At 40.7% G+C, this 25,728-nt stretch overlaps 1 protein-coding gene across 4 annotated transcripts in view; it reads right to left on the bottom strand.

The window, feature by feature from the left end:
• Positions 1-1,061: 1,061 nt before the first annotated feature.
• Positions 1,062-25,728, bottom strand: part of Mapk10 (mitogen-activated protein kinase 10) — a 282,756-nt gene continuing 258,089 nt past the window's right edge. For 3 of the 4 annotated variants that reach the window (XM_036200296.1, XM_036200295.1, XM_036200297.1), the window contains 3 exons: positions 21,805-21,868; positions 19,706-19,783; positions 1,062-4,557 (listed from right to left, as the gene is read on the bottom strand). In XM_036200296.1, the coding sequence (XP_036056189.1) occupies positions 4,415-4,557; positions 19,706-19,783; positions 21,805-21,868 (285 nt within the window). In that variant the 3' untranslated portion in view covers positions 1,062-4,414. Of the gene's footprint in view, positions 4,563-19,705; positions 19,784-21,804; positions 21,869-25,728 lie in introns of all 4 variants that reach the window. The other variant, XM_036200298.1, reaches the window with a different exon arrangement.

Here is a 25,728-nt window from a genome sequence, read left to right as displayed (position 1 = left end):
TTGATAGAGCACTATATGGGCATATGTGAACATGTATATGGGCATATGTGAACATGTATATGTACATGTGTGCTGTAGATACACTTCATAAACACAGATATAGGACAACTCCCTTCATCACTTATGGATTTTGGAGTCCAATCATGCAGAATAACAAGCAGATGCAGGGGAGGTGTCACTGCAAGATGGACATGGCAAGATGGACAAGTGACAGTAGATAAGGGCTGGGATATTTGTTTCTACTGGGTTATACTGGCCATTGGTCCCACATGATCAAAAATTAAATAAATAGGGGTTCACATATAAAATAAGTCTTCAACTTTGCTTTGACCAAAGAAATGAGTCAAAGTGAACTAACAATTAAGACATGTTTGGGTGATCAAAGAAATAAAATTTATATTTTAATCACAAGGAAAATAACTGATTTGGCTATTTACATTATAAATTTTTAGTTTGTTTAGTTGGTTTGTTTTTTTTTTTTTTTCAAATAGACTGCCTTATGTAACAATACATGTAGAAAAGTTGGTCTCTTGGTATTAAAATGTGTATGTGTCTATGAGGGCAGGCATGTTGCAGTGGGGGAAGAGATTTCTCTTTAGACCCAAAGAAGCTGGCATCAAAATTCCCCAAGAAGTCTTCTCTCTCTGAGCCATGGAGGTTATCTCTTGCAGCAAAGCCAACTGATGCCTCTCGGACATAGATTCTTACTTGCTACAAAAATGAAACAGAAATGATTTCTGTATAACCTAGGCTCTACAACAAACATTTAAGAGCTGTAAAATTAGATGTATTAATTTTTCCCTGACAGATCACGAAAGGACTTATGCATTTTCATGCCTTCCATTTGTTCTGTGTTCCATGACCAAGTTTCTCATTTGCTGGTCTTTTGTTAGCAGTATCTTTACACAACACTTGTTCTGACAGGGATAGTGGACTGAGAGAAGCCACACTATCCCTGAGCCATCGATTAAATAAGTTTCCCCCAACTGTTAGGACTTGGCCAAATCCTGGTCCAGCTGTGGGACCCAGACCCATGAAGCTCTACATTAGATTCTGAAGGATGACATACTATTTCCAAACTTTATTGAACAAGAAACAATTGTGCTATAAGGGCAATGTATCCCATTGGAAAAAATGAGTACACTGACCCACCAAACACACCCTAAAGTAGCAAAGAAATAGGTAACATGGTAGCAATTTAATTCTTCCTGTTCAAAGGTCCACACCCATCCTTCTACAGAATACCACGAAACGGAACACAGTAAGGACCACTGTGTAGCCAGTTACCTATAAAAGTACAGATGTCTGAGTCCTAAGAATGCTAATTTTCTGTTGCAATATGAACACATGTAGCTCCTTCAGTTCTTCCACAAACACAGTCCAGGTCTCAGAACAGTTCCTTGCCCCCAAGTAAGAACACCCTTGGGAGTAACGGGTGGCCACATAAAATCAGTATTTGGCTTTTCACTTACTTGTTTGTTTGTTTGTTTTTACTAAGAAGACCTAGAAGAGGACTCATTGTATACTGCAAAAATACTCATAGTATAACCACTGCCAAAGGAGAGACTATCAGGGGGTCCCGGCTGTGAAGGGGAAACTTTCACCATGGTGATTTGCTTTGTTGTTAGACCTCCCATCTATCCTCTTTGATCAGCTAAAACCAATGCTTCATGAAGTCCAGAAGCCAAGCCCTCATCTCTACATGGATATGCTATTTAAAACCCAAGGGTTTTCTTTCCTATGTTCTTGTCCACAGGGGAATCTCTGGCCAAAGGTCCCCAGCAGTGCAATGATTTATATACTAGTAGCGCCCAGGCCACCCTGCAGGGGCAGGAAGGTGATCTGTATTGTCTGCTTCCTCTACCTGGGACAAAGGTCAGCTCTCCTGCCCTTCTGCTGAGAACCCTGCCTGTCCTCTGTCCATTATTGCCATCTTGTGCCTAAGGACATCCCCTTCAATACTTGTTTGTTCAAGGCACTGAGCCATTGTCTGTTCTTTGCATTAATCTGGTCTGATACAGAGTGGAGGGGTACAGAGATCACAGACACAAAAGCCAAGTACAGAGAAAGAGGAGAAGAGTAGGGAGACAGGTAAGCTTTAAAAAGGAAGAAAAAAAAAAAGATGACAGAAGGGAAAGTGAGTGAACTTGTGAGAACGAGTCAGCATTTGTAAAGATCAGTTTGCCTGTAGTGTTAACCAAAAAGAATGGGAAAAGGATAGACTGAGATACCTTTATTCCAGGGGATGAGCTGCAGAGGAGATCTCAAGAAAGCTAGCTCACTCCCTCCACCATCCCCCTCCTCTCCCTTTTCAGTACCGCATCTTGTGATGAACCACGCAGTGGGAAGCAATCCCAGGATCAGCCTCACTGCAGTGGGGGCAGGGGGGGGGCAGCTGAGGTTACTAATGACTCTATTGCTTGAAAGGAGAAGAGCTTCCCTGGTGTTGTATTTAAGGCAGTTTGCAGAACCCTGGCATTGCTGTTTACTCTGCACACTTGAGGGTTTTCCTTTGGCCAGGCCAATCACGTTCATCTACTCATGTGTTTCACTTCTTCTTCAGGTGAAATATCACCACAGGGGTGAGCACCAAAATGGCCAGAGTGCAGCTGTGGTGGATGCTTCACCCAGGGAAGGAAGAAGGGAAGCGGGGGCCTGGTGCCTGTTATTGCTCAGAAGCTGCACCGGCATTGCCTTGTATATAACCAAGATTGTTCACAGTGCCTCCATGAGTGCTCGGATAGGATCTTCCGTGGATTTAAGCTAAATTCAGATGATTTTTCTAAACATACTAACGCTTCATGGCTTTAAGACAAAGTCATTGCTAATGCTAGCTAGTAGGAGCTGTGTTGGCACGGCATTATTGCTCTCATATATCTACTGCAATACAAAAGTCAGACTATCAGCCCTTCTCAGATTACACACATCTATGAAAATAAATCAGTAAGTATGAAACATCAGTCATATCAAGGAGTCGGGGAAAGCCCCCAGAGGGACAAGTCTTCTGAGGGACAATAATATCCATGAAGATGCTTATAGATGCTGTCCTGAAGATCACTCTGTGCTTTGGGGATTCCATTTTGTTCTATTCTATTCCAGAAGAGGAAATGGAAATATTGGCAGGTGATGACTCTAGGAAGCACCCCACGTGTGGAAAACATACCCTACAATCTCAAATTGGTCTAGGCAGAGCTATCTTCTCTGAAGGAGATCACATGGAGGTGATTCCAGCGTGTTTCAGGCAAGGGCTTTTATACCATTGGATGTGTGTACAATGATGCTGCCTCGTCACCTTCCCCTTTCTCCAGCAGCTTTCCCTTTTGACACATCATTGAAACGACATATTTTGACACATTTTAAAAAGACAAATGGTGTCCAATCTTTAAGACATGGATATTGGTTGTCTCCCAGTATCTAGGCAGCAATTTCCTTTCATCCATAGTCTATACTGCAGCAAAACAGAACACATACAGTCTGTGCTCTAGTCCCTGCTACGTACCCATTGCCAGAGAAAGTATCCTTGACTTTGACTCACATAGTCCTTCTAAAGGCCAAGCTATTTAAATCCTGAAAGCTACTGCTCCCTCCCTCCCCCCACACTGTACGTAAGCATCACATATGTTCTTTCTACAAATTGGTATACAGGTGCCATTTAATCAGTTCAGATTTGGAAGCTACATCTTCAAGGGTCTGAGAGTTCACTCCCCCATATTCCCCCTTTACATATTTTTCTTATCAGACATACAGCTTAATCAATTAACAAACTAAACAGCTTATATACTGGCAAATATATTACAGATGGATTTATGTCAGAGTAATAGATCACATGAAATGGACCATGTGGTACCCCAGTGCATGGTGTCTTGGTAGAGCCCTGAGGACACTGACAGGAGCATCTCTAAGTAGTGCTGTGTGAATACAGACACATGCGGATCTGTATCTACATCCATCTGACTAGGCCAAAAGGAGCAGGTAGATGCAAGATAGAGACACACACATGCTGGATGGGGCCACTGCACACCTTGTCATGCCATTCGAAGGGCACTAACGGGTTGCTGGTTTCACAGCCATTTAAATTACACTTTGGGGAAAAGGCTTCTCTAATTGTGTCTGATTTATTTTGTGTAGTAAGCATTGTTGGAGGAGACCAAAGCAAGAGCAACTAGAAGTATACATTTCAGCTTAGCTGTGATACAGAACTTTGGAGAAGCAGGCAGAAAGATTTATCTTAATTTTAGGTTGGATCTCTCTCTTGCTATTTTCTTGACATCACGTGTATGTTTTTGTGCATGTGTGAGAGTGTCTTTGTGTATGCATATGTGTGTGCAAACTGTGTGTGTGTGCATGTGCATGTGTGCTGTGTTCTATCATGTCATCTCCTGAAGAACGCTGGGTTTCGCAGGCAGGCGGCTAGTCACCTGCAACAACCCAGGGGTCCTGCCGAGGCTTCCAGGCTGCTGTCAGTGTCGGATGCAAGGGTCTGGTCGGTGGACATGGAGGAGATGTCGTTGACAGACGAAGATGGAGGGAGACTCTCACTGCTGTTCACTGCTGCACCTGTGCTGAGAAAATGAAGACCAACATGACTAAATCTGGAACCAGACCCGTGTGAACGCTATTTGGCGTGCAGGGTTAGGAGCAAACAGGAAGACACATCATCTTCTCTATTTTGCAGACCTTCACAGAACTGATGCAGGAAACTGAATTTGATGGTGAAAATCAAGAGGAAATAATTCAGAATCCCTATCACATGTCACATTTATTCACAGGCTAATGGATATCAAATTTCACTCCCAACCAGGAATTACCAGTCACACTGCCTCACCCCTATGTTCCACAGTGTTGTAATGTAACCGAGCTTGTGTGAAGCCAAGGCATTTGCATCCTTAATTAGGACCACTGAGACTGTGTAATCATTCAGGGACAGAAAGACACTCATTTATGGAGAAGAGGGATGAATAAAATCCTGTCATGTAGCAGTCTGATCGTGATGGTTTTTTTGTTTTTGTTTTTTGGGTTTTGTTGTTGTTGTTGTTGTTGTTGTTGTTGTTGTTTTGACACAGGGTTTCTCTGTGTAGCTTTGCGCCTTTCCTGGAACTCACTTGGTAGCCCAGGCTGGCCTCGAACTCAGAGATCTGCCTGGCTCTGCCTCCCGAGTGCTGGGATTAAAGTGCGCCACCACCGCCCAGCTCAGATCATGATGTTTTGAATGAAAGGAACAAAACAAACACAGGTGATGATGGTCTTAGCCCAGAAACAGGTGACAGCAAAACCCAGTGACCTGAATTCTTAATGGGACAGCTCTAGGAAAATGAAATTATATAAAACACAGAGTGTCAATTAATCATTCAATATAACACCGAAACTCAAATCCATGTAGAAAAGCCAAGACTTTTGAGGAAAGTAAATTGAAGAGAAAAGGGAAACTACGTCAGTGCACCCCTTAAAGCTTGAGTTCCCTTCCCATAGACATGCTCGCTTAGGCTCTACAGATATTGGGTTATTCATCTGAAGACGTCTTTTATCCTGCTACAAGACTCTGAAACTCCGGGAAGGCACTTTCAGCAAAGACTTGCCGTAGTGCACTAGATTCAAGAACAACCGAGGGAAGATGAGCCAAAGGCACCAGCAAGCAAAACGAAACCTCAGCAACCTGGAAACAGCCCATCTCCTGTTTTCTCCATTTCTATATTCTTTATGCCTAAGTGATGTGTTAACAGAGTGTGTGTGCTTTGTAGAAGAGGTTTCTACTTAAAACACCTACAGCTTTATCAACAAGTGAGAATGAAGACTTCCCACTAAAACTGTCTCATCTGAGAAACAGTTGTATGAAAGATCTATTTGGTGAAAAATGATGACGAAAATAAGGGACAATTGAATTATCACACAAATGCAATATTAGGTCAGAAAACAAAACAAAACTGAAGAAGAAGAAGAAGAAGAAGAAGAAGAAGAGGAGGAGGAGGAGGAGGAGGAGGAGGAGGAGGAGAAGAAGAAGAAGAAGAAGAATTATTCAAAGTATCTGCTCCAACAGCAGGTATTTTATGGAAAAATGTGATTTAAAATGTAAATGTAGCTAGGGGGGTTTCAAACATTTTCACCAAGACAGTTTCATACATTTGCATACATTTACAGTTTTATTTAACTATAAAGTACTTATATAAACTATGAGGAATACATTAAAAAAAAAACAGAAAAAGAAAACCCAGTGTGCACCAATATTCATGTTAATGGCAGGAATGACTAAATTTTTCTTGTGTTCCTAATGTTCTTCACTACTAAATTCTGTCTGTGATCATTCTCTCTGCATTCCTCTGTACTTCCATCATTTCATATACAGAAACTGGGGGGGGGGGGGGTACTTTTCATGCCTTTTAAATTTTTTAAAAAATGTTAATACCCTTAATCTTAAATGTTGCCAGTTTCCTATAAATAATTACTACCTTTATCAAAGTGGTGTATAAAGTAAATTTACCTGGCTTCAGTTTGTTCCAACACTGCTTCATTATAACCCTCGTAGAAATGGTGCAGAGGTAGGCCAGCCCCTCACACTGCAAGCAGACAACCTGGTCCCCAGTGGAGTTGTATTTATACCCTACACTAGAATTCCATCAGCCCAATATCTTGCATGTTCCTTCAGAAGTGCTGATCTCTGATAACCCAGTGTCACTGTGCTGTCACACACAGTGTGATGTTCCTCTCAGGAACATCTTCATGGTGGGGATGAAAATGGCACATAATACTCTGATAAGAGCAGGATCAATTACAGACCTAACAGAATGATGACGCTGCTTTTTTAATGCTGTCCACTGTGTTCTGGACAATGCAATTTTCAGTTATGTTTGGCTTTCAAATCAAGAGACCACAGTTTATATTTAGCCTTTTACTGTAGAGTTGAAAAATGTTTATATCTCCCCACAGTCATTTCATTAAGCTATAACTCATGTATCAGATAAGTTACATATTTGATATGTACAATTCAGTGTTTTAAAATGAATTCTGAGTTGTACAGCATAACCACAGTCAATTGTACAACACTTTCATCACCCCAGAAGAAGTCTCATACTCAATTTCTCAACCATCCATAAAATATGTGTGCACACACATGCAAACCTGTGTGCAAAAATATGCGTGGATATGTGCAGATATATGTTTGTGTGTACATATGAAGGCCACAGGACAACTCCGGGTGTCGTATCTCAGGCACTATCCACCAAAGACCTTTTTGTGGCAGGGTCTCTCATTGGCCCGGAGATCACTAAGTACTCCTGACTGGCTGGCCAGCCTCTTCAGGACTGAATTCAAAAGCATGTATCCCAGTGTTCAGGCTTTCCCCAGACGCTTAGGAGATTGATCTGAGTTCTTCACAGCCTGAACTGTCTCGGCTAGCCTCTAGCAGCTTTTTGCCTCCATAGTTTTGTGCATTGTGGACACTTCATACAAATGGAAACATACAACGTGAATGTTACTGGCTTCTGTCACATGTTGCTTAAAGCAAAATACATCTTCAGAGAGGAATCTTAAAAATAGCATGTCAGCATTCTGTTCCTTTATAGTTGAAAAACGACCATCACACTAACCGTCACATTTTGCTGACTTACTTCCTGGTTGATGAGCATTTGCTAACTACTGAATTATCTCTACTTTAAGGGTGTTATGAATAACACTGTCACAATGCTGTCATGAACATTCACATAGACACCTTGTATGGCTATATTTTCGTATCCCTTGGGTGCTGAGCAACTCTGTAGTTCTACTTAATTGATTCTACTTGAGGCTACACTGACCTGTTTCTGAAAGTGAGCATGCCAGTTTACATTCCTACAGGCAGCTTTACAGAATGACAGTTCCTTCGAAGCTTCACCAACATTTATCAGCTTTCTTGATTATAGACACCAAGTATGTGCAAATTAAATGCCGCCGTGGATAATGTGCATTGCCCAGTGGCTAAACCTTTCAAGTATCTTTCCATGTGCTTGGTGGTCATTTGTACACCTTCTTTGGGGAAAAATCTGATTGGATGCCTTTTTTTTTTTTCAATTAAAAATCACCTCGTTTTCTTCTTCCTATTGAACCAAGAAAGCGCTTCACCAATGGGGAACAAGCACTTCTCCGATGTGTGATTTGCGAATGGTTTTCTCTTAGGACGGACTACTTTTTTCTTGGAATTTTCTTCATACACACAGACATCAGATCTGCTCCTTCTGTTCTTGAGCTTTGGTGTTAGTTCTGAAGGACGCTGCCTAACTTAAGACCGTGAAGATTTACTCCCAGAATCTCATTTAAGACTTTCACATTTTGGCTCTTACACTTGGCTTCTGTGACTCCCTTCGAGCTCATTTCTGCACATGTTCTCAGGCAGAGGTCCATCTTCACTCTCTTGTAGGCAAGTAGCTGCTTGTTTCAGCACCATTTATTGAAAAGGGTATTTTTTTTTTCCGATAAAGTTGTCATGGCACCCCTGTGAAATACTAATTGATGCTCTTTTATAGTGGAGATGTACTGCTGTATTCGCGGCTCTGTCCCACTGATCTGTAGTTGGGCTCTCATGGAAATAACACCACAAGGCCCTAGGACTTAGGATATGTTTCTATAAAGTGAAGCTCCCGACAGGAAGTATGATAGTAGTGAAGCAATCAAGCATAAGGAGCATCTTAGCAGATGGGGACTCCATTTGGCTTGAGCTCTATCATAACCTTCCCTGAACAAAATACCGAGCAACCTGCTAGCCACCTAGTAGTGGCCACTCCATAGTGATGAGTAGGAGACAGAAACTGGCTAGTTGTTTAGGGTAGAAAACCCCAAATGTGAACAGATTTTTCCCCCTTGGCTAATAGCCAAAATGTCCTTGCCTGACTCCAGAGATGTCTGAAATGTTTGAGGCAAAATATTTTTGCTTCTGACCTGGTCAAATGCCAATGAGAGGCCTGGTTTTCTCCTTACCGCTCTTACCCTAAATGAAGGCCTCTTCCTGGGAGTCATAACCAAAACTGAGAGGTACGTGGGCACCTTCTGAATGGGAACTACACTGACCAGTTTATCCCTCCTCCATGTCTCCATCCAGTAAAACTTCAGAATGAATAAAGTATCCTTGCTACTTTGCAACCTGTGCGTACTTTATTCCATTCTAGAATAAAATACCAAGAACTTGGAAATACCTAGATCAAATCCCAGCCACTGGTATCCTGGACAAGAACAATGGGAGTGAAAATGGCCAGACCCCAAAGACCTGAATGCTGGCTCCAGGAAAAAGACTTATCTCCAAGTTTGGGTAACTGGGGCTCACAGCAAAATCTCCCTCTATGCATCACCTTGCTTTGATTAAATATTTTCTATGAGTTGCAACATTGTTGTATGATAGGCAGACACAGAGAATTTCTCCTCAGTTTTAGCTAAAAATTCAAATAAACTCATATATATACTCGTGTGTGTGTGTGTGTGTGTGTGTGTGTGTGTGTGTGTGTACCTGCATACACCTTAGTGAAGGTAGGTCTCAGGCCCATTTCAATGCCTTGTGGCTAAGGGGTTCAGTAGCAGTAGTGGATTATGATGTCAACTTCATAGTCAACTTGGCTCGGTTTGGAATCCTCCAGGAGACACACCTTTGTTTAAGAGTGTTTCTAGGCAGGTTGAACTGTGGAAGGTATACCTTCCCTAAGTGTGGGTGGCCCCATCCCATGTCCTGGGGTCCTAGACTAAATAGAGGACATTGGCTGGGCCCTGGCCTTCATCTCTCTGTGTTTCTGGAGGATGAATGCACAGGCCAGCTGCCGCACACCACCATGCCTCCCTGCTTGGCTTCCTGTTGTGATGGACTGTGTCCCTTCAAACTATGACCCAAACAAGCCCATCCAAATTAAATGTGCCTTTTGCAAGTCTTTGGTTCCAGCAATTAGAAAAGTATCCAAATACTCTGTCTTTAGTGGTGTGGCTTTCTTGTTAGTATGCAAATCAGAAAAATGTGAATTTTCCAACTGTATTCTCTCAGGATTATTTAGGTTATTTCTTATATTTTCATTTGAATTTTAATATAACTTTTTTAACTTCTGAAAAAAAAAACCCCACTGACTTTTTTTTTTGACGGACTGTCCAATAAACCATCCTGAGGAACACCAACACTTCACTAATCCAAGAAAATGGAGAAGAATAGAGCATTTATTTAGGTCACCTTTAACTTTTTCAACATTAATATTTTTCTGAGTGTAAAGTTTGTACCTCATTTGTTGATGTTATTGCTAGGTGTTTATTCTTCATGGGCATAGTTTAATTTGGCTTGTTTTCTGTTCATTGCTAGTGTACAGAAATGTATCCAATCTCTTTGAATAAAAACTCTCAATACTAGTGGGCTAGAAATTAAGCAGATTAAATGATCATGACATAAATATGTGGGCTAACCAGTGGTATCCTGATGCAGGGTCTTAGTGGGCTCTTAAAGCCAATGATTAGCAGCCCTTTGTAGCTGCCTTTATTTATAACACTTTGGTTTCTTGAAATTATTTACAATGAGAATATGTATGCCATGTTTATAAATGTCACTAATCACGTTTCATGTTGAACATGAATGGGCCCATTCCTATCAGATGCATGAGTTTGCCTTCATGTGATCTCCTCTACTGAGCTTCAATAAATGTCTCTCAATTTGACAGCAGACACTCTGGCTTTGAGATGACCCTCTCTTGTCTGTTTACAAGCAGGCAATAAATGGACTCTGTAAAGCATAAAACCAAACTCAAATAAGAGGAATGAGAACAAGGACTTCACCTAAGTTAATTTATTACCAAGAAGTTTATGAAACTCTCTTAAACAGACTTGAACTAAATCAAAACTGCTTTCAGTATCCGTCTGTCAGGAACATTCCAGCACATGGTAAACAACCCCTCCTTCTGCACTACTTGGGAGGACTCAGGAGAGATTACAATTTTCAAATTGTCATCAATACAATATTGTAATTTTTCAATAAACTGGTGTTTAAGTGAATCAAAATTGCTAATATTGTTACAAATGAGAGTTATTAGTTACTTGCAACTTTAATTTGAAAAACTAGATTTTATGAAATGAAGTAATTTATGGAAATTTCTTGGCCAGAAGTTATCTTATCCAAACTAGTCATTGGTGACTGCTTTTAAAATGGGAATTATTTTCTTGATGACATCTTTCCAATCGCAAATGAAAACATAAAAAAAAAAAAAAGAGTTAGGAGAAAAACTAGAAGGAAAATAATTATTGAGGGACAGAATCTCCAGTAGCTTCAAGATCTTGAGCCTCAGGTTATTTGAGCTTGAATTTTTTTTTTCCCTTAATCAATCAGTCTTAGTAGTCTGAACCACTGGCTGGTGGGGGAGTTGGGGAGGGGCGTGCTCTGAGGATGGAGAAGACTGAGCACTTGAGAAGCAAGGACTGAACACCCAGAGCACTTGGGAAGCTTCATCTTTGACTAGAGACTGAAAACTTCTGCCTGTTCTGACAAACCATCCTTCTCTCTTAGAGAGTTGGTTACCTGCTTAGGGCAGCTTGTAACACGAATCTGCTAAATGGTCTTACTAAATTAAAAAAAAAAAAAAAACCCTCAGTGCAAGCTATTGGGGTAAATTCTGAAAGATCAGATAGACAGAACAAGCCACATCTAACATCATCTAGCCAGCTTCTCAGCCTATCCTGTTTCCTCAAACTGGAAGCAATTCATCTGAATTGATCCCAGCTGAACTGCTGCTAAAAGCCTAAAAGCTTAAAAGCCTCTAGTTCTTGGTCCTCATGCCTTATATGCCTTTCTGCTTCCTCCCATCACTTCCTGGAATTAAAGGTGCGTGTCTGAAACTACAGGTGTGTGCCACACCATGCCTGTCTGTTTTCAGTGTGGCCAGATGAATCTCTGCCTCCCAAGTGTTAGGATTAAAGGTGTGAGTGCTACCATTTTCTGGCCTATGTTTATCTAGTGGCTGTTCTGATCTATGACCCCAGATAAGTTTATTAAGGTGCACAATATATTGGGGGACACAATATCACCACAACAGTTCACTTTTCAGGAGGAACAGGGATGCTGGTACACACAGCCTCCTGCATATGTTATAGTGCTAACATTCTGCAACATCTGCTTTCAGAGCAAAATTGATGTTTGCCCCCTGATTTCCCTTGGCAGGCATTACAAATCAATTCAGGAAGCAGATGGTGCAGCTGCTGAAAACAGATAACTCTGCAGGTAAAATCAGATAGCAGAAGGGAGCACAATTATTTAGGGATATATCTGAAAGTTAGATGAATTTTTATTGATATGTAATGATTCCATCAATAAATTTCAGAACTATATATTATTCTTTGAGTGTGCACTTAACTTCCTATCTATATTTTTAAATCATCACTCTAATATGATAGATTTCGATATTGAAATCACTTTGTTCCTGAGTAACTACATTAACTTACTCCTTGTATAAGATTCCTAGTGTTTTGATAAATGAAGAGAACTTATATGATAAAAGTCTTTCATACAGCTTCTTACGAAACAGAATGTTCTGCAAACATTTCTGACAACAGGTAATTACAATGAAAATATGAGAGGTAACTTCTACAAAACATTTTAGTCATTGCTTTTTCTTAGTTTCTGCATGCACACACATGTGCATGCCTGCAAATGCAGGTACACACAAGCATACATAAGTACACAGATGTAGTGGCACACAGGTAAAAAGTTAACAGTTTGCTCTCTAGGGCAGAATCACTGTGATTTGTGGGTTCTTCCAGCTTCCATGTGATAAATCTTCCCTGGTTAGTTTCAAACTGCCAATCTGAGATCAATACATTCTCATTAGAGAAGAAATATACATGGTTTTCACATAAGCTGGTAGACCAGCTCCAGCTGCCATCCAATCTCTACATGACACATGCAAACACATCATACATAAATGTGTCATGTACAATAGAATACATATAACTTAACAATATTTTCACTCCAAAGTCATCCAGTAAAATCTCTCATCTACTGTTATTTGAGTTATAGATTAGTTAGCTTGCCAACTATATGGTTAGCTTGCTAACTATAGTTTAGAAAACATGTAAAATTAGGCAATTTTTTATTGGTACAGGTAGTTATAATGATTAAAAAGGGTCTGAACCCTCTCACCAGGTTAACTTAACTGATGTTCTTTAAAAATAACTATTCACACACTAAACTAATCAGGCTCACAAAACAGCTTATGGATGTACATTTTCCAAAACTAATGCACCAAATTATCACCTTGAAGAGCAAAAAAAAAAAAAAACTTATGTGAAAAATGGAAAAATAACCTAGCAGCAGCATACATCAGCAGTTTGGATAACCCATGTTCATGGAGATTAACAGGGCAGATAAATATGTGTAATTGTGGTATACAAACATATTTACATACTGTAATATTAAACTTAAAATCTTATTTTGAGTTGTCTTTGAAGCATGTGTGTGTGTGTGTGTGTGTGTGTGTGTGTGTGTGTGTGTGTGTGTAAAGAGAAAAACTAAGTGCCAATTTCCAAGTAATAAATATTTACTGAGATAGAGAGCACTTAGTCCCTGTATGGTACACAGATGAATGCATACAGTTGTCTCAATGAGCTTGCAATAAATAATGGATAATAAGAAAAGTGTCATATGTTTGCAACACAAGAGCTAGTAAGAAATGCAGAAAGATCTTATTTGGGAGAAATCACGGAAACTCTTTTTGGACAAGGTAGTATGGAAAGGGAAGAACCTGAAGCGAAGACCACTAAAATGAGTTCTGCAAACCACTGTCCACCTAGTCTGAGATGTGGGGTGATCCTTTGTTACAGATTGCCTCTTTACCCTCTTAATGACTGTCGGAAAATATGTTATGGTGTTTATAACAACCCCACATGATCCTCTCTGCCTCAACAAGGAACTCCTTAAGCCTGTTCAATTCTGTGTGTGAGCTCTTTCCTAAGCAGCAGACAGTGTGTGTGTGTCTAAGCCATAGTGTCTGCAGACTCTGTCCTGGAGTGACTAAGGAGGGGAGGAGGCAGGGAAGGCAATTGTGACTGTGCCCTTGATCTCCTCATCAGTGAAGATGATTATCTTCACTGAGAAACTGGATTTAGAATAACCTGGATAGTGAGGTATACCTGTTTGTGTGGCTCTAAGGGTGGTTTGTTTGTTTGTTTGTTTGTGAAGATTGAATGCATAAGGACACAGGAAAAAATAAAAGGGAAAGTAGAGAAGAACAGAGAGCATGGGCACCCCATTCTCTGCTCCCTAGCTTCTGTGGTGTGAACCGTCCTGCTGGACTGAACGCTGGAAGATGGTGAGTTATCACTCCTTTCTCTGCTCCCCAGCTGCTGGGCACCTTGTTCTCTGTTCCCCAGCCACTGTGATATGAATCCTCATGCTGGGACTGAACAATCAGAGAGGGTGAGTTGTGACAGAGAATAATACAGGAAATAACTACTAAACCTGACCACATGGTTGGCTCTTAGAACTGGCTTGCCAGTCCCTGAAGACGCAGGCTGGAGAAGACAAAGAGCACTGTAAGCCAGGCTCAGAGGAGGGGAATGTTGACAGAAATGCTGGAAATAAATATGAGGTTGCTTATGGGCACAAGGACCCTGTCAGATTTTTGACTTGAGGCTATTGGAGTTACGTTCTCACAAAATAATTTGTCATTTTTTTTCCTGTGTCCTGAGACTATGAATGAAAAATGAGAAGTAATGAATTAATTTGACTATCCAAATGCCAAGGTAAGTTAGCCTTTAAGCTGCGGCATAGATCTTGCTGGGTGCTTGCTTACAGCAGACTTTAAAGTGATGATCAGGGAAAGGAGGTAGAGCAGGAGCATCTTAATTAGGTGTAGTTTGGCCAGAGAAGAAGTGAGTTGAAATTTGCAAAGAGGTTTTATATACAAACACTAGTGACAGACAATTAAAGGAAGCCAAACAGTTGGGCTTCACTTCGGAGAAATGCAGAAAATGGTCAGACCCTCACCTATCCCACAAGCTAGATAGAGCACCAGTTCTCAACATGTGGATCATGACCCGCTTAGTGTCAAATGACCCTTTCACAGGGGTTATCTAAGACCATCAGAAAACATAGATACTTACATTGCAATTTATAAAGGTAGCAAAATTGCAGTTATGAAGTAGCAATGAAAACAGTTCATGGTTGGGGGTCACCACAACATGAGCAACTGTATGTATTAAAGGGTCGCAGCATTAGGAAGGTTGAGAACCACTGGTCTATAGCACTGTAAATTCACTTGATGGATTTTCTTGGAGACAGGGTATGTCTGTGGTGCTCTGTGCACACAGGGCTAACCAGGAAAGTGTGTTTTCAGAAATCAGCTAACAAAGTGCTCAGTAGATGCTATAGCTGTGGGCAGCAGAGATCCTGATATGTTCCAGATGTCACCAGACCATGGTATCATCCTCACGGTGCTAATATTTTAGGCATGTAGAATTCAGGAATTAAGGAGTCATGAAGGTTTCCGCTAATGTTTTTAAAGCAAGACCCTAGCAGTCGAGTAATATGTAGCATGGCATCTCTGAGGAGGTAACATGTGGAGCTGTGAAGGTGAAGCCTAGGCTGAAATGGAGACCCTGGGAAATTGGAGATGCAAGAAATATAGAACATTTGCAGAGGAGAGGGGTATAATGAAGAGAGCCAGCCCAAAAGAGAAGCCATGTAGGTTGCAAGGCTTTGGGATAGGGTTGTCTATTGGAGTGCCCATCATGACACCACCTGTGCTGGATGCTAGCCATTGAACTACAGAACTCCCTGTTTGCCATGCTGTGCTCCAGCTTTGCTTTGGTCACATCTTTCCTTTTTTTCTGTCCCACATCTTCCCTTTTGGGATGGTAATGTGCTGTGGGATGATCCTTCTGTGCACCGTGAATATGCATTACTCTACTTGGTTAATAATAAAGCTGTTGGTAATAATACAGCAAGACAGGATAAAGTTAGGCAGGACAATCAAACTGAAAACTGGGATGAAGAAGGGTAGAGTGGAGAGAGACGCGAGCGAACCATCCAAGAAGCAAGACGCTAGAGGACCATAAAGCCACAGGCCACGTGACAATACATAGATGAACAGAAACGGGTTAATTTAAAAGTGAGAGCTAGTTAATAATAAGCCTGAGCTATTGGTCGATCATTTTGTAATTAATATAAGCATTTGTGTGGTTATTTGGGACCACCGGTTAAAACAGAAAAACTCTGCCTCCATTTACAGTAATATTTCCTTCATGCCATTTTATATTGGAAATATGTGATTTTCTTTTTGCTTTTGCAGAGGTTCAGAACTTAGAGAACTGACTTGAATCTGTAGAGATCTGAACTAATATTTTTTAGTAATGTTGGAACCATTAAGATTTGAAGGCCATGGGAAGATAAACTGAATGCATTTTGTATTATGAAATGATCTGTTTGGGGGGGGGGGCAGAGGTAAAATGTCACTGTTTAAAGTGACACATTTGGTTGTCAAGGAAATAAGATATAAATTTGCAATGGTTATCTTCCTGTCAACTTGACTGGATTTAGAATAAACTAGGATACCAAAGGCACACCTCTGGGTATATATGAGGACATTTCCAAGGAAGGAACAGAGTGGTAAAGACCCAGCTGACTGTGGGTGGCACCATCCCATAGCCATGATAAAATATAAAGTGAAAAATATCAGGGGCAATAGCATCCCCTTACTCTGTCCTCTTCAGCCATGATGTTAGCAGCTCTTCTCTGCCAGTGTGACCATAGCTTGATGAACTTACTTCTGTGAAACTGTGAAGTGAAACAAACCCTCTCTCCCCTCACTTGTAAGGTGTTCTCAGTCACAGCAACAAAAAGTTAATAGGACACTACCTCTAAGGCAAAGAGACTTGAGATAGAATTGGATATTGCCTGAAGTCTATTAGTGAGAAGAGCAAGCAATGGCTGAACTGTGTCTATCTGGGTGCCACAGTGGCTGTAGATGCAAATTAGTACTCAAAGAGGAGTATTAATATGATAAATTAATACGTCCTTCTCCCTAGGACAATTTGCCAGGTGTGGGAAATGTATAATTTAAAAGTAAGACATCCAATTTTGTCCTCTCTAAAATTGGCATTTCCAGCCTCCATCCTTGCCACCATGGGGTTGAATACAGGTTACAGCTGAAAATAAACAATCATGTCTTATGAAACTCATTATAATTAGGATGTAAGTATAAAAAAATCATATGGCATTAACACATGCAATGGGATATTTCAGATAGTCCTCACGTGCATTGTCAGCAAAACCCATACAGGTACAAAGGAGTGTTAGACTCTAGCTAATAAGTAAGCCTGTGATGTTGAATACAGGTCACAGCTGAAAATAAACAATCATATCTTATGAAACTCTTTATATTTAGGGTGTAAGTATCAAGAAAAAAGTATATGGCATTAACACATGCAAGGGGATATTTCAGATAGTCCCCGGGTGTATTGTCAGCAAAACCCATACAGGTACAAAGGTATGTTAGACTCTGTAGCTAACAAACTGGAGATTTTTGCACACTGCCTTTAATCAGAGCCATTTTAGCAGATAATTACACTGCTGCCACACTGAACTTGGAGAGTTCAATGCTGAAAATGAATGAGAAAAGAGATTCTGGTTGGAGGCATGGATTGTTGACTTCTGCATTAGCCTGGTGACCAGAGGACAAAGAGGACTTAGGTTTTGTTGAGGATCATGTACCCTTGACCGGATCATGTTATATGATTTCATTGGCATCTTAAATTCAGTTTTATAAAACCATCATGCTGCAATAGCTAAGAAATAGAAACAGCCCAGATGTCCTGCTACGAAAGAGTGGGTCGTGACAGTGAGGTACATGTATACTATGGGGTGCTATTGAACTGTAAGGAAAAAGGAAATCGTGAACTTTGCAGGTAAGCTGTGAAACTAGAAAAGATTGTCTTGAGCGAGGTAACCCAAACTGATGCTCTCTCATCTGAGGCTCCTAGCTCCAAATCCTCAGATGGGAGTAACTGGAACAACTGAAGTAACCAGTAGGAGGGGGCCATTGAGGGGAGGGGCTGGGAGGCAGTGGAAAGGGAACTAATGGTGTGCAAGCGATCTGACAGGGAAAACGGGAAAGGAGGAGCTCTGATTATGGAGAGGGGAAGGAAATAAACACGGAAGAAGGAGAGAAAGAGTAAAAGAACAATAAGGATGTCTGAAAAGTTATAAAGAATCACATTAATTACTGAAAAATTCTTAATACACATAAGTCTGTCTACAAATATGCACATGTAATTTAAATGAACTTTTCTCATCTGGGTGGACAATGCTCCCTCCAGGAGCCCAAAACCAACAGGCAAAAAACACAATATCAGGTATGAGAAGACTTTTTTTTGGAGTTGCTGGTCAGAGTTGTCCAAAAGACTCCTCAAAATTACAGGCTATTGCTATTGCCCTTGGCTGCTCACTAAGATGACTGGCAGTTCCCTATTGCTGAAGACACCACACAGTTCAAACATATGCCCAGAGTCCCCTGAGCTAGAACTGACATGAATGCCCCATCTGAGGACTAGCTTTCATGGTACCATGTGAGCTTTCAAAGGAGGGAAGCCACCAACAGTCCTAGCCAGCTATGATGCTGATGAACCATGACAATGATCTTCATGGCATCATAATACTAAGATTGAAGTAGTAGTATGGATATTTTGATGGTAAACAACAGCGCTATACTTTGATTTATGCCCCACTCAACAAGAAGGAAATCATACCTGGTACTAAAAACCTAGCCAGCTCCCCAGGGCTAGTACAGTCATGGATCTTGGAGGAGAAGATACAACTTCTACTCTACTAAGGCAGCATAATCCCCAACTACACTCTAAATATTTGTCCTTATATCCACAGATAAGTACAGTCCTCACTCCTCAACAAGGAAATTTCTCTTTGCAAGAGACTGAGACCATTACAGAAAACCACAACCAGTCAAAATGCAAAGTTGTAGTGCCCTGCCCCATCTACATCTACATCTACAAAACAACTCCCACATCTAAGGCTCAGGGACCATTGCAGAAGAGGGCAGCTTCAGAGAGAGCCAGAGGATCAGGGAGTTTGTGGTGAAACTGTGTCTCCTAGCAACGTCAGAAGTTACAGCCATAAAGTCTCACCAACATGACTTACTGAACAAGGACAATACCAATAAACATGCCAAAGTAGACGGAGGAAAGCCAGGGAGGCCTCAACCATACACAAAGAACTATAGGCAACTAAGGAATGCTGAGTGAGAGAAATAGTCTTCCTCAGGGAAGAGCACACCAACTGGGTATCCAGTACCAAATGGTCAGGCTGAACATGTACATAAAAGTTACATCATATAGACTGAACTGTATATATTTGGGAATGTATATGCACAATACACACACACACGTGTGAAAAAAGAGGCCATAAATTTGAAAAAGAGCAGAAAGGCATATATGGGAGGCTTGGAGGGAAGAAAGAGAAAGGAGAAATATTTTAATTATATTATAACCTCAAAAATAGAGTATTATTTAGAAAAACAACAACACTATGCTTGCTTATTAGAATCAGAATGACCAGAAGAAATCCATAGTTTCAAAAGAAGCAAATTAATGCAACATAGGGAAATGGCCATATGTTGTCTGTTCCCAGGCTCTCTAAGCCATGTTGTCTTTGACTATACCTTTCAAAGGCCAGGAAAATACACAAGTACTAGCATCTTGGTTATTCACAGAGAGTGAGTACCTGAAGGAGAGGGTTGTCCTTTCACTACGCCATTTTTAGTCTTTTCTTCTGAGTTCATTACTTCCTTGTAGATAAGTTCTGTAAGAAACAATTGTCTGTGTTACTATAACAGAAAAGCAATGACTTCCTTAATCTACAAACAGATGCACTAGCTAATGACAAGTAGCATCTCTGTGGTGTTGAATGGATTCTTCCAATTCTTCCAATCACTGAGGATTTTCACTCTTCCATTTCTGTATTTCTTTGCACTGTGCACAAAGCTTAAGTAAAGCAGATCCTTGTTACAGCAGTTAAGTAAGTAAATGTCTAAAAATAAATAAATGACTGTTGTCTGAATTGATTGTGATGGACTCCTGAGTACAAGAACTTAAATAACCTCATTTACTTGTTTACTTGTTTCTTGGTTGGCTTTTGCAGTATTAGGGTCCATACCCAGGGCCTCACGTGTGCTAGGAATTTATCCCCGCCCCCTGGACTGTGTTCCCAGCCAATGCCTTCGCTTTTGGATGCTCTTGTTTCCTTTTATAGTTACTTCTTCCGTGCAAATCCTATAGATTTTAATTATAATCAATCCTTGTAACTTCTGTCTCTAATACCATCTTTCTCCCAGACTTAGGTTGTGGACTTGTAAACCCAAGCACAACAGAAACCTGAGAATTAGAAAATCATTTTGTTCATCCCCAGACTGGAAGCCATTTTTTTTCCTTGTTGCTGTAGATCAGTCTGGAGATCTCTAGTTCTTTATGGTGCCAGATTTAGGTAAAAACCATTTAGTCCTACTCATCCCTTCTTGCAATGGCTGATATATGTCACCATCCTCCACAGATACTTCTTCCTCCAGCCTAGCATGTGTCCTGTTCACATTGCCTATGTCTTCTCACTTGTGACTTCACAAGCCCCAATAATGCCTTTGTGTTTCATTTAGACCACAGCAACCCTCTGCACCCCCTGTCTGCCATCAGTTTTTCCCTGAGGCCACATTCATGGGCTTGTTTTTCCATGGTCACCCACAAGGTCCTTCCACCAGTGGAATCTCTTTATAACACTCTGCTTATTTCTAACACTGGTTTCTCCCTGTCTCCTCCATCTGGTATTTTCCTTTTCCCAACTTATATGATGAATTCTTTAAAAGTTGCTCAAAATTTCCTTCCTTTTTTGTTCTGGCTCATTTTAATTTGGCCGTGACACCATCTGTATTTGGATTCCTTAAATTCATTCTTCTCTGTAGTTAATTGTATTAGTTTAACAGTTCTTTGTAGGTTTAACTCTTTTTTCTTTTGTTTCTTCCTCTGTATAATTTTGAAGTTACAGTATGAGTTTGGAGAAGTTTTGCTAAAAAAATAGATTGATGCACTCACTCATTCATTTTTATTTAGGTGAGGAATGAGCCTCTTGGGTTCATATATCCTCTATGTAAACTCTCAAGTCCCGTAAATTTTGAAAATTAATTTATGTATTAACTATATTTATTTTTTAAAACTCAAAGTATATTTCAAACTTACTTTTAGATTATATTTTGTTTATTTGGAAAGGGGAGGCACAGTTTAGGGATAGTATATGGAAGTTGGTTCTCTCCTTCCATGTGTGGGTTCAGGGATTAAATGAGGATTTTTCAAGATTAGTACTCTCTCCACTGATCCATCTCTCTAGCTATCAAACTTAATTTTAATTTTATATGCAAACATAGGAGTTTAATTTTTCAGTATTAAAATGAAGCTTGACCCCATGATAAACCTTGGCAATCAACACTATTTTGCAAAGGTGTCCATAATTAAATTCTTTTTAGTCTTAAGCAAATAGAATTTTTCTATTAATGTAAAAGACAGATAAACTTTAGGAAATTTCAAAATAATTGCATTCTCATTTGTATTTCATTCACTTTTTGCAGCACTGGAGACTAAACTCAGACCTTGTATATACTGGACACACACTGACTGAGCTCCCACACCAGCCCCATAACAAGTCACTGAAACATGACTTTTTAATGAAGTAAGATGCTGCAGATGCATTCTTTGTATTGACTACATGGCCTGAAAGGATAGTTTCTATATTCTGACTTCCAGGAAAGCAAAATGTACATATAAGTACAGCACAGTCACCTTTCCATTCTTCAATGGTGTGCTCCCTCTCATCCAGCTGTTTATCATATATCTGAGGAGGAGGCTGTGGAACAAAAACACACATTTTTTATGACAACCAATCCAGACACAACTGAACTCTCATAATTATTTGTGAAAATACTTTGCTGCTCATTGATTTTGGTGGCAATGGTACCCTTATATATCAGTTTTGGGGAATAAATAGTAGCTCAACGGTTAAATTTCCCCTAAATCTTGTGGAATAGTTCCTTACATATGGCTCACTAATAAGGCAGCAGAACTCATATCTTCCAGTCTCACTTCCCAGAGCCTTCATCCCTAGTCCCACAGAGGGACAGTGACTGGACTGCATGCTTGGTGGCAAAGACCCAGAATCGGTGATCTCTGCTCACACAGCCTGTGCCATAACTCTCCCAGATCGACAGACCTTCTTTCATTTTCAACCTATTCTAAAGAATCTACACCCAGTAAAACAGTGCAAGTTCACACTCAAAGAACAGTCTGTATTAAATTAACCTTTCATTTCTCTTGAAACATTATTACATATTTCAGACATAGCCTCTCACCCTGTATTGAAGTGGATCTACTCACTCCCCTCCAACAGAATCAATTCTACTTTACTATAGAACAGGGTTGCCTGGACCCCCTGAGTGGCCCCTGGGTTGCACTTCCTGAGGAGACTCACTTAATACAGCCACCATTCTTCCTGTATGGAGATCAAGTATAACAGGCAGTTTCCACAGTCACATGCTTCCCAGGATGGTGTTTTTCATATAACCTGTCTGACTACTTGTTCCTAACATGCGGACTTGGGGACATCTGCCACATTAACTAGAAAGCTCCAACTTAAGTGACATAACACAGAAAGGCAAACAAGTCTCAGAAGAGCACATCAGCACAAAGTGGAGGAAGTGAGCAAGAGGAAGTACGTTAGCCAGCATGGACCAGTACAGGCAGGAATTACAGCCTCTCTGTTACTAAGAGATGAGGAGGCCTAGAATCCATTCTTGATCAGTACTCTAAAAGCAATAGGTTTTAAGAAACTAAAAAAGTTACAGAATCAGAGGAACTCCCACCTGTTAGAAGATGGATTTAAAAAAGGTGTCCTTATAAGGAAGGCTTTCATTAAGAATATATGAACAAGGGAGGGGTCAAGATCATGATGGGGAAATCTACAGGGACAACTGAATCAAGCTCATAGGAACTCACGAACATTAGACCAACAGCTGTGGAACCTGTATGAGATAGGACTAGACCCTCTGCACATGGGAGACAGCTGTGTAGCTGGGTCTGTTTGAGGGGCCCCAGGCAGTGTGATCAGGATCTATTCCCGGTGCATGAGCTGGCTTTCTGGATCCCATTACCTATGGTCGGACACTTTGCTCACCCTTGATACAGCGGGGAGGGACTTGGTCCTGCCTCAACTAAATGTACCGGGTTTAGGTGTCCCCCTCATGGGAGAACTTACCCTTTTGGAGGAGGGGATGGGGCGGGGGAAGAAGGGGAGGAGAAAGTGGGAGGAGGAATGGGAGGGGGATCTGTGGTTGGTATGTAAAATGAATAAAAAAATAAATAAAACAAAAGATTTTCTCACACATGCTTGCTTCTGTACTACATTCATTGGCCCAGAAGCCTCAACCAGAACCAATTTCATTCAGATACAGCCAGCAGAGCAGTGCTACTCAATGGTCAGCACACCGACAGTGAAGCAAAGGGAGGCTTGGCTCCACCTCAGAACCCCAGGGAGAGCCCCTAAACACTGACTGTACACAGTGGAGGGACTGGAGAATCAGCGCTGCACTGGGGCTGCCTGGAGGACTGTCTCCTCCTTCAAGCTATAAAGGACTTACAAAGGAGTACATTGATTTCCTGGAAAAAGGAGGCAAAACGGAAGCCATTTTTGAACATATATGAGACTGTTCTAAACTGAGCTCAGCAGAGCAGAGTCTGGATTTGAAGAGAGATTTTGCCACATGGCAGCTTGTCTGCTGTGCCTCTCCCTGAGAATGTGTGAGGCTGTATGAGGCCTGCAAGACAGCATGCTTATTCCTTTGTGCTTTGCTGGCTCTCCTCCTTCCTCTCAAAAAAGACTGAGCTCAGGATGCTGTGTGACTAGCCTCCCCACAGAGGAGATTTTTCCATACAAGTTTCAAATTGAACATGACTTAAGAGTATAGCTCCTGCCAAAATTCATAAATGTCATTTTCTGCAACAAAGCTATTTTGAGGAGGCTTTTCTTGGCACTTCAGCATACAAATGTGACTGGTGTCCAAAGCACTAAGCACACAGACTCTAACCACAGACCTACAGAGGGAAGCGCAGCACTAAGTCCAGGGTCTTTGTTTTCAATAAACCAGGAGGGATGTTGGAAACCTTTGTGTTCATGGTTACCATCCTAACATAGGAGTCCTCTGGCTTTTTGTTTTGCTTTTCTTTTAAAGTCTAGGTTTTTATTTTGATTTGAGGTTTTCCTGAAGAGAGGAAGCAGATGTTACCTATAGTGGAAGGGTGCATTCACACAAACAAGTCACCTAAATGACAGTATAAAAGAGTTCTTGGCAACCATTTAAAGACTAGAGTCATAACCTGCATACTCATACACTCGTGCTTAGGAAACAGTTGTTAGCACATGATGTTCCCTAATAGCCCTGCCTTCACTTGCAGAGGGAATGCTTGGTGTTAGGTTAGTGAGGTATTCTCTTTCTCAACCTCAGTAAGTAGGAAGGATTTTCCATCGGTAGGGAAAATCCTAAATAAAAAAGAAATAAGGAACAAGGGCAAAGAAACATGGAGACATTGTAGAGAATCACGCCTTCACCATGAGTTAGTAAATATTATCATCCATTTATTAACCTATTTTATTTATTCAATAAAAATCTTAGGTTGTGTGACGGCTAGTGTTAGTTGTCAACTTATCAGGACCTAGACTCTCCTGGGTGGGGTCTTTGCATGTCTGGAGGGAATTATTTTGAAGAGAAAGACACATCTTAATTGTGGGTAGGAGCTTCCCCTGGGCAGGAGGTCCTGGCCTGTAGTAAATGAAGAAAGAAAGCTGAATATTAGCATGTATCCACTAGTCCCTGGTCTTGAGAGTGAATATAACATGACAAGCTTGTTCAGGCTCCCTGCACCTTGACCTCCTTCCATAATGGACTGTACCCTTGAACTAGATGCCAGAATAAATGCTTAAGTGGATTCTGTAAGAATATTTTATCCTATCAACAAGGCAAGAGACTAAGACTGGTGCTGAACATGTACCAGACTATACTTAAAAACAATATTTCAAACTGGGACTATTTGTCTGCCAAACTCAATGACCTCACATTTAGAGAGTTTTCCGTTCTTCCAAACTGCTGCAGTTGTACAGAAAGATCTCATTAAATTTGAGACAGCATCTAAAATATTGGAAAATATAGTGAAATACCTTTAATACCAATATTGATACTGTATACGACTGAAAGAAAAAGGAATAAGTGTGACAGGGGACACATGCAGGTTTTACTTGTACACTCTCAATTATCTTTGAGAGGTTAATAAATGAAGATCATTATTATCTTCCTGGGTAGGATTAAGCTCCTTTATTTTCTGAGAAGCCATAACTGTCTAGGCTGCTTCTACACACCTTAACAATCCTCAGAATCAAGAAACTGTGGTGAATTTTCAAATACATAACTTGAAGTCAAATGACTAACTAATGATAGAATTTTTATTAAAATCCAAATGTAAAGAATTACGCAGACACAGTGGAGTTAATTCTAAAATTAATTCTATTTTAGAAGAGCATAGACACATAGCCAATGTGGTAACCACATTTCCCACTTTGCCAAAAGAATGCTTACGTCCTTCCAGTTACTAGGGCACTTTGCTACCCTCGCTATGTTAAGATAATGAACTGGGAGATAAACTGATGTGTTGTGAGATGCT

The sequence above is a fragment of the Onychomys torridus genome, chromosome 10 (genome assembly GCF_903995425.1).
Source record: "Onychomys torridus chromosome 10, mOncTor1.1, whole genome shotgun sequence".
NCBI classification, from domain to species: Eukaryota; Metazoa; Chordata; class Mammalia; order Rodentia; family Cricetidae; genus Onychomys; species Onychomys torridus.
This window is presented reverse-complemented; position numbering and strand designations above follow the sequence as displayed.